At 39.3% G+C, this 9,929-nt stretch overlaps 1 protein-coding gene across 1 annotated transcript; it reads right to left on the reverse strand.

The window, feature by feature from the left end:
- Window positions 1-2,156: 2,156 nt before the first annotated feature.
- Window positions 2,157-9,821, reverse strand: LOC118710653 (cyclin-G1). The gene is made up of 7 exons (XM_036423219.2): window positions 9,581-9,821; window positions 8,248-8,511; window positions 6,094-6,347; window positions 5,281-5,359; window positions 5,095-5,193; window positions 4,682-4,876; window positions 2,157-3,433 (listed from the first exon to the last, which is right to left on the reverse strand). The coding sequence occupies exons 2-6, from the start codon at window positions 8,509-8,511 to the stop codon at window positions 4,685-4,687; spliced, it is 888 nt and encodes a 295-aa protein (XP_036279112.1). The 5' UTR covers window positions 9,581-9,821; the 3' UTR covers window positions 2,157-3,433; window positions 4,682-4,684.
- Between the last annotated feature and the right edge of the window lie 108 nt (window positions 9,822-9,929).

Here is a 9,929-nt window from a genome sequence, read left to right on the forward strand (position 1 = left end):
TCCCCCTGGCTGGCCGGCTGGGCCCCATCAGCTCCTGTTGCTAAACCATTTGTAGAGACCTGCTTCTGGGTTGGAGTTTCATACATAGCAGAGCAGCTCCCTTGTTGTGAACTATTGAAAGTCAGCCCTTGACACAAATGTTTGTCTCCCATCCTCTTCCCCCAGGGCTGCAAGCCCACTAAGGTGATAGCCGTGGTGAGAGTAGGAGGAGAGGGATGAGGCGGGGAACTGCCTCCTCTCCCTTCCCTGGGGGCCACCTGCCTGCCATGGTGTTGGTGAGGGAAGAGGGGGTAAGGAGGGGAATCATGTGGTAGGGCACCGACAGCAGTGTCCAGCGTCCGTTCCTTCTGCACCCGGCCTAGCAGCTCTTGCCTCCTCTCTCAACCCCACCGGGGCCTTTGGGCCCAGGCCGGGACAGGGAACTGGGGGTGGGTGGTAGCAAACACAGCCCCTTTCTTAGGGGGGCTGAGGCCTGGCTCCCTCCTTGGGGACCAGTGGCCAACCTCCTGAGGTCCCCCCTACTCCATCCCCTGCTACCAGCCAACCTCCCATGGTCCCCCCTCCTCCGTGCATGAATTCGTGCACTGGGCCTTCCAGTATATAAATAATATGTGGTCTTTTTTTTCCTTAGCATAATGTTTTAAAGGATTTCCACATTATATGCCAGTGCTTCAATTAAAAAAAAAAAAGATATTCTTACTGAATGTTTTAGAGGATGGGAGAAAAACATCAGTGTGAAAGCAAAACATCAATTAGCTGCTTCCTCCACACACCCTACCAGTTCATTGTACAATAAATTGGGATAACTTCATACATTTTAGAGGATTACATGAGATGATTCATATAAAATATCTGGCAATAGTATCCGATAGTAAAATTATTGCTAACCACAGATATTAGATCAGAAATGTTTAATTGTTTAGATAGTAGGTAGCTGAATTAGAAATACAGATAAGGTGCAAGTAACCTTTTTAAAAATAACACTTGTGAAAAGAGAGCTTATTGAATATCTAATCTGAGTAGAGTGCAAAAGGGGACATTTTAAGTTTTTCTTTCATCAGTAATCCCTTTTAGTGTCTACTTTGGTTTAATTAAACATGAACAGTTCAAAATTACCGTATTTTTCGGACCATAAGACGCACTTTTCCCCCCCCAGAAGTGGGGGGGAAAAGTCCCTGCGTCTTATGGTCCAAATATAGCCTACACATATACTTTAAAAAAAAGTTTTTTTACTTGCCCGGCTCTGTGTGGTCTCTGTGTGCTTGCCCGGCTCTAAAATGGTTCTAAATGCTGCTGTTTACTTTACAGGGTTGATTACATGTGTTTATGACTGTGATGTTGGGTTTTAATGCACATAAAATATTTTAGGACACTATTTGTTTCAGAATCTTTTTTTCTTCATTTCCCTTCTCTAAAAACTGGTGCATCTTATGGTCCAGTGCGTCTTATGGTCCGAAAAATATGGTACATATTGTTTTAGTTCAACAATAACCAGTTGATCTAACACAATACTTGGCAGTTTACTGCCACTATCTGGAATACTGTTTAATTAGGTAAAGAGGGTTTACACAAAACTTTAGGTGGGCTGAATCTAAGGGTGGAAGTTGTATTAAGGATATCCACAGTAGTGATTAATCCAAATGATAAAAATAACCACAGTGCAAAAAATCAATTTTTAAGCACATTAAGCATATTTATCATCGTCTACTTCAGAAAACCATTAGAGTAAAAGCTTCAAGTAAATAATGGCCATACTATTAAAGAGATTTTTTTTCTGCTACCATACATCTTACTTCAGTGCTAACTAAATAGACTGAGTAGAACCCTAGCTGGTGTTGATCAGTGGTTAGAGCATTGGCCCTGGGCACCACAGGGTCACGGGTTTGATTCCTGGTCAAGGGCATGTGCGCCAGTTGCAGGTTCTACCCCTGCCTGGTCATTTGTGTGCAGGAGGCAACCAATCAACATGTCTCATGTTTCTCTCCTCTCTCTATTCCTTCCACTCTCTCTAAAAATCAATGGAGAAAGTATCCTCTGGTGAGGATTTCAAAAATAGACTAAGTAGAGATAGCTTTTTATTGTGGTTCTGCCATCACATTGCCAAAATACTTTGTTGAATCAGAAGAGACAAATTAGAAAACCACCCAGCAAAGCCATGCATTTCAATCACTTTATTGAAATGTATATCAATGCATCGCAATAATTTTATTGAAATGTATATTCCTTAGTACTAAAACATAATGGTAGTTGGTTAGGTTACCTCTGCAAACTCAGAATTAACATGGATGCAATTAAAATATTGAAATGTATCAGCCTTTTGGGAAAAATGAAAAGTTATCTACAAAACATACTCTTTACAAAAGTATGAGATATACCGTGGTTCTTTGGTTTATTTTCCAGTGCATATTTATCCATAACATGATGTCAACATCGGGTACAATCATCTTGGATGGACTCAGGCTACACATTGCACTGAGTGGTTTCTAACACTTTTAACATTGTAGATCTCCTTATATTCACTGACTTACTAGCAAGTCCTGAACACTTATCTCAGCGACCTCATGATTATAAAGATGAGTATTTTTTCAAGACCTTCTGTTGGCACAGTTGGGAAAATGAGTAAAAGTATATTCCCTTCATTTTAAACAGAATTGTAAATTGAAGCAATGGCAGTTTTATAAAAACAGTCCTTAATAAAAACTTCTGGAGTGTTAAATCAAGTTTTCAGAGTGATGTTAATTTGAGTCACTAGTACAGTAAAACAAATTTTCTCAATGTGACTATTAATATATTGAAGCAGATTTTGCATAAAAACTTTTTTTCCCTGGACACAAACATTACCTGTCTTATAATAAAAATGTTAAAAAAGAATACTCCAATATTAACAGGTATGTAGTTTTGTTTTATATAAAATGTGAATGTAATTCCTATGTAGCAATCAAGTCCACATCTCTGGATAATCTATTACTTGTATTATGGGTGTTAAGAAACCATATACACTGCCTAAAATAGTGACCCTTATAATGTCTTAAAAGTGCATTTGTGAGATATTGGTTCTGATGTAAACCTCATAATTTAAAATTTAAATTAAGTAGGTCACCATTTTTAATACCTCCTAAATATACTGACCCAATACAGAAAGTTGGATCAATGTTAGAAATAAAGATTCACAGTGTACCTTCCCAGACTCTTCTTTAACATTTCACATTATGGACTTGGCTTTGTTTGTATGCCTCAGCTGAATTCAAATTTAAGCATAATTCCACTGTAGCATAATGTTAATTAGGCAGTTTTCCCAAATCTGAGAACATAAATGCTAATCCAGTTATGCTGTTTTGAGGATTCACAGCTTAAATCCACTCTAACAGTATGGAATCCATCCTTCAGGATTGTGGCGAAAGGCTTCAGAGGAGTTTTTGTTGCTGTAATAATCCTAAACAAACAAAAAATCAAGTTATCAGAAGTTTGCTAAACATAAATACTGTTAAAAATGACTTACTGCTCATATCTAAAATTCATAATCATGTCACACGTAGGTGTGTTACATGTTAACCTTGACTTTTGAATAGAAAAAAAATTACAGTGAGTTATATTTAGAAGGCAAGAATATATGTTAGTGACAGGTATGCAACTACTTTCCAGGGTTCCAAATGCTATAGCAATGATACAAACTATAGTGTAACCTGCTGGTTTCCAAACACCCAATGTGAAGACTATCTGGCATAACGTTTTCTTTAAATACAACATCCAAGACCATACTGATTTTGCAGATAAGGTAATCTCAAACTAGTTAATATATGGTTCAAACTTTTGGTCCTATTGTCCTACTCAGACTTGTATAACTTTATTTATTTATTTTAAATATATTTTATTGATTTTTCACAGAGAGGAAGGGAGAGAGATACAGAGTTAGAAACATCAATGAGAGAGAGTCATCAATCAGCTGCCTCTTGTAACCCCGCCCCCCACCTCCCGGGATGTGCCCGCAACCCAGGTACATGCCCTTGACCGGAATCGAACCTGGGACCTTTCAGTCCGCAGGCCGACGCTCTATCCACCGAGCCAAACCGGTTTCGGCAGCCTTGTATAACTTTAAATGAGCCAGAGTTTGAGTCCATATAAAGCAAAATGAATGATGTTCAATTAAAAATTATCATTTTAGTGCTTTTTTAAAAGTTATTTTTTAAAAATAGATTTTTATAGACTTCAGAGAGCAAGGGAGAGGGATAGATAGAAACATCAATGATGAGAGAGTCATTGATCGGCTGCCTCCTGCACATTGGGAATTGAGCCCACAACCCGGGCATGTGCCCTGACTTGGAATTGAACCGTGACCTTTCTTGATTCCTAGGTAGATGCTCAACCACTGAGCTAGGCTGACCGAGCTACTTTTAAAATTCCAATTATTCAACAGGATACTGTTTTCTAAGCTGATAATTTAATGAAATAGCTAAATTGCATATCAAAAGTTGGCTATTTCCTTATTGTTATGGTGTTGTGCCTTAAATGTAGTTATGCCCTAAAATATTAGCTGACTAGATCAGTTAAGTCATTTTCCTCTGTTAGTCCAACTCCATTTTTGTTTGGAAAATAATTCAAATTTTAATTCTTGAATTATAGAAGAAAATTGTAGCATTAGAAAATTTCTCTATTATGGGAAATAACTATGAACCCAATTTACCAATTAAGGAACCGTTTCAGGAATTGTTGGAAGGTGGGTTATTCTGTAGTAACTATGCTTCAATTGCCGTGCAGTTCGCCCAGAAACAATCCATTTCAACTTCTGAACATTTGGTTTGGAGCACTTGTTTGATGAATATTCAGTTAAACACTTGGATACGAGCTCTTGCCAGAAGGTCAAATCTCTGCCATTTATCTGTGCATAAATTTTTAAAAATTATTACTTAATTATAAGTTCTAATGTATTTTACTACAGTAATACTTGTAATCTTATTAACATGTGTCTTTCCTTGTCAAAATATTTGAAGATAAGCTACTTAAGTTTCAAACACATGATGTCTCATTTTAGTTCAGGAGACAGTACAAGTGGATTAATTTCCTTTACAGCTGTTAACAGGAATGACCTTGACATACCTTGGAATGTTTCTGAAGACATTCTACGATTTCTGTTAACTCTACACACTTCTGTGCTTGGATCTCCAATGCAATGATAGACAATGCCAACACAGAAGGCTAAAAGAAAAAAAAAAATTAAGGTAAATGTTGACTATAAAAACAAGTTGACTATAAATGGGTTTACTCTCTATATAAAATATTTACCCTTGCTTTAGAAAATAGGATCCTGCAGTGGCATGCCTTAAGTTGAGCTTCTAATCTTTCAAAATTAAGGCTATTCCTCCTTTAAAAAGAAAAAAAGATTAATTGTACATAGATAATTTTACATCTAGTCAAAAGTCAAATTTTTAGAAAGACACAAGTCAATTATTTTAAAGTTTAAGTTTATACACACAGAAAATAAATTATTTGAAGTAAACAATTCCTTTTCCTTCAGAGACATGAACTCCTAAGGATAAGTAGTAACTCCTTAAGGATAGCAAACATAAATTTTAAGTCATTTGAGCCAAAAAATTAAAAAGTATCATGCCATAACTAACAAGGTTTCTTTTTATCATTTTTAATTTTAAAAAAAAAATCTTTATTGTTTAAAGTATTACAGATGTCCACGTTTTCCCCCATTGACCCCTTTTAGTCCGAACCAATCTCCTGCCCCAGGCCTTCACTATGGTTTCTTTGGATTTTAATAAATCTATTTCTGCATCTACTGAAGTTCCTTTTTCCAGTTACGTATCTGTGTTAGATACATACCTACTAGGTTCTATAAATTAACTAGTCTATAAATGAAAAATGAAATATAAATAAGAGGTGAAATATCCTTTCGTCTCAAGAATTAGCCTTCACATACTTCCAGAGGCTATTGACAACTGAGTCTCATTTCTGCTGGACAGTGAAGTGAAATCCAAGGAGCTGCAGGTCCTTTGATAGGAATTCTCCCAGGATATTGATTTATAGCATTATTCAGACAATAACATTCTAATGTCCAAATAGCCTTGGTTTAAGACAAAGATTCCATACCTTTCAAATGGCAAGTTCTCTTGAATGAGTAAATAATAGAGTTGCAGAAATTGAAAGGCAGTAGTAGCTTTCACTTTCCAACACACTTTCTCCAACACAATCTTCTCCATCCTCATCAGGTCTGAAACTGTGAACCTGTACTGGCTTATTCGGATCAAGTCACTTGCCAATGGGACATTCCTTTCCTCTTCTATTGATTTTACAGCCAGGTAGAAGCAGCTTAGTCCAACACACCCAAGGTGCTTGGGCTGTACCTAAAAAGATAAGTCCATACCTTTACCTTACTTCAATTAAAAAAAAAGAAGAAGAGATAATCTAGAACTCAGACCCATCATTATGAAAATGAACCTTTGAGGTATATTTGTCAACTCTGAAGGAAGTAACAAGTCAATACTTTGCACCCGACTTGGAACCAAATTTGAAGTAACTGGACTAAGTTGCAATATAATGTTTGGGTTCAGCAAAAAAATAAATAAATAAAAAATAAAAAATTAAAAAAATTTAAATCACTATAGAACTAACTATAGGTGCTCTGTTATAGTTGGACTAAATAACTGGTCAAAGGCTTAGATGAGAACTGAAACACCTTATAGCTTACACACAAAATTTCTTTCCAGAATGTTGTGTTTTCCCAAGCTGGTGTCTCTATAGTAACACCTGTTTAAAACACTATAGCACATAACTTTCACTTTGCCTGTAAAACTCTGCTATCAAGCTTTTTATTTATTCATCACCTGAATGTCCACAATGTGAGACAAATTCTCTCCACTCTTAAGCTGTAGCTCAAATACAATTTTAAGAAGCCTTTACCAGTGTTTGTAACTATCTTTTTTTTATTTTATATTTCTTTAGCAGTATAATGTATTTACTTTTCTTATTAAACCTTCTTCTGTATGATAGTGCAAACATTCTCATATAAAACTATATAATTTACTTAAGAGATAGATGTATATACTCATCTGTGCAATATTTATAGATGCAAAGATGATGCTTGCACATTCTGTCTAAAGAGTTGCATAATTAACCTATTCAACAAATTTCTTGAGCCTTCCAATTCAACAAATACATTATTGAGTTCCTTCTCTATAGGATACATTGTGTTAGGTATCGAGAACTAAAAGATGAGTTATATAGCCTTAAATTTACCAGATTATCTCATTATCTACCAATTACCATGGGCACACAGAGAAGGCAGATGTATTTTTAACAGCTAAGTTAGCTCTGAAAGACAAACAGACATCCTGCTTATCCAAATATAGTGAAATAATTATGTAAACACTGCTCCATCAGAAGATACTCTACTATATGTAAGCAGATGCTAGAAATTCCAAACTTAAGCAAGACTTGAGTATGTCTAAGGCTAAAACAAGTATGACTCTCTCTCTATATATATGAGTGGAGATCAATATACTTTATTGACCAGGTGATTGATAACATCAGAAAAAATGAGGAAACCCCTCTCCCATCTCTAATTATTAACCACAACCTAGCATTCTGATGCTAACACATTTTTTTAAATAAAATAAAATAAGTGAAAACATCCAACCTGCCAAGAAAGATTTTCAAAAACAATAGCCAACTCTCCTACTGGGAGACTGCAATTAATGATTTGATATTAGACTATGTTTCAGTGTCAGAAGTTAAAACTAAGAATGCATTGCTCTTGATTATATATACATACATACATATATATATGTATGTATATATAATCAAGAGCAATGCATTCTTTTATATATATATATATATATATATATATATATATATATATATATATATATATATTCATCAGTGCTGTAGTACAGAAAATGATGCTTGGGCTACCTGCTGAAAATAAAAAAGGTCAAGTTTATGAATACCAGCCCAAAGCTAGCCATTCCATCTCTAAAACATTGAGCAAAACTAAGAAACACTCAGGGTGGCCCTGGCTGGGTGGCTCAGTTGGTTGGAACATTGTCCCATACACCAAAAGGTTGTGGATTCAATTCCTGGTCAGGGCACACACCTTGTTTGTGGGTTTGATTCGTGGTCTAGGCACGTATGGGAGACAACTGATCCATGTTTCTCTCTGTCTTTCTCTAAAATCATTAACATATCCTCGGGCGAGAATAATAATAATAAAAAAGAAGCAGGGTGATGTAGTAGCTTTAAACATACCTTCATTTTGGACAGGAACCTGTCCAGTAAATTCACAGCTAGAGAAAACGTCTCTGTGTCGAAGCCAAAGAACTGAGTTAGACTCAGGAGATCCTTCACTTCAAAGTCCCTGAGCCTCGCGGTCATCCTGAGGCCCTTGTCGTAAGCAGATTCAATGAGTCTCAGGCCGCAGACCTTTGGCTGGCATTTCGGCTCCTGTTCCAACAGGGCGTTCAGCTGGTGGAGCAGTTTCTGAGAGATGGTTGTTGTGAGGACCTCTATCATCTAAATATAGAACAAAGCCCAGAGAGGATAAAAATAGCCCTTCCCGCACTGCACTGGGCCAAGTGCTTGATAACATACCTTTCCCCTCCCCCGGTGCTGCTAGTGAATCCAAGTCACTGCAATTTTAAAATATTGCAAACCTTCCAAGAAATACTTACTCAAGCCAGTCACTGTCAAGGGAGAACTAGGAGTTGTTAAGACAAGACACCAACACTTTGAAATCCTGCCACATGTTAACAATGGGAAACTGTTCATGTTAGATCATTTCTCTTAGTCCTTAGCTCCTCATCTGTAAAGTGGATATGAGGTTATTGTTACCTCCCTCCCTGACTTGTGTAGAAATACAGGAGGTCACCTGGGTATAGAGCGCAGCATGTCCAGTAGGTGCCTAATCCACACTGGACAGTATGCATGGCCTTATTTCTACGTCTGTAAAATGAGGCAGTAATAATCTCTCTGGCTGTGAAGATTAAATAAGACGATTCATGCAGCATTTAGCCCGGCGCCTGGCACTCGGTGCTCAGTGACTGGGAACTTTTCTTGGTGTTGGGAAAGGAAGCGTAAAGCGTGTTCTAGGGGCACAGAGGGAGCGGGAGGCAAGAGGAAACTGGTGGGAGTTTTCTAAATGAATACACTGAAGTGGATGGACACTTTTTATTGCTTTATGAATATTGCACGTGTGTGTCCCAGACATCACGCTAAGTCTTGGACTCACAGAATATAATAAGGTCCCGCTCCCTACACATCGGAATGACAGGAATGCAGGAGACCTTTAGCGCTGGGTTAGGGAAGCGGGGCGCGCGGATGAGGAGCCACTAACTTGATGGGTTCAACTCTTCCCTCTCCCCCAGGCTGGTCCCTGGGACCCCAAAGCCCGCTTTGACACTTCAGAGACCAAGTGGGACCTGGCCCCGCCCCTGCGGGCTGGGACTCGCCCGGACTTGTTGCTTCCAGCAGCGGACTAGCTAACCCAGGGGAAGGAAGGTCGCGGGCCGGACTCCCCCCTAGCCCCGTGCTCCAGCCTCGCTCCCTCCCCGCCCGCTCTGCCCGCCCCGCAGCCCCAGCTCACCCTGATCGCGAATGAACGCCGCTCCTTCGCCGCGATCTCCCCTCCCCGGGCCTGCCCGCGCCTCCGCCCACGATGTCCGATCCGAGGAGTCCTAGAGGCGAGGGGGCTCGCGGGCCAGAGGGGGCCGGCCCGGGGACGGGGGGCTGTCCCGGGGTGGAGGTCTCCGCAGCGCCGCCCAGACGACACTGCCCTCCTCAGGGTCAGCGTGGAGCCGAAGGGACCGGGACGGGCCTCCCTCCCGAGGAGATATATGGGAGGGCGGGGCCTTTCTGCCAGAAACGGGGCGCCGTGCCGCCGCTCATTGGTGCAGTGCCTCTGATGGACGGCCCGCGCGGACCACAGAGGACGG

Source organism: Pipistrellus kuhlii, unplaced genomic scaffold, assembly GCF_014108245.1.
Source record: "Pipistrellus kuhlii isolate mPipKuh1 unplaced genomic scaffold, mPipKuh1.p scaffold_m20_p_8, whole genome shotgun sequence".
Classification (NCBI taxonomy): Eukaryota; Metazoa; Chordata; class Mammalia; order Chiroptera; family Vespertilionidae; genus Pipistrellus; species Pipistrellus kuhlii.

Bases quoted from the DNA above. Each gene is read 5' to 3' on its own strand.
- LOC118710653 (XM_036423219.2), bottom strand. From the start codon at position 8,511: ATGATAGAGGTCCTCACAACAACCATCTCTCAGAAACTGCTCCACCAG. The intron at 5,360-6,093 runs GTATGGAATCTT...TTCTTTTTAAAG, and splicing joins GAGAACTTGCCATTTGAAAG to GAGGAATAGCCTTAATTTTG. The intron at 4,877-5,094 runs GTATGTCAAGGT...ATTTATGCACAG, and splicing joins GTCTTCAGAAACATTCCAAG to ATAAATGGCAGAGATTTGAC.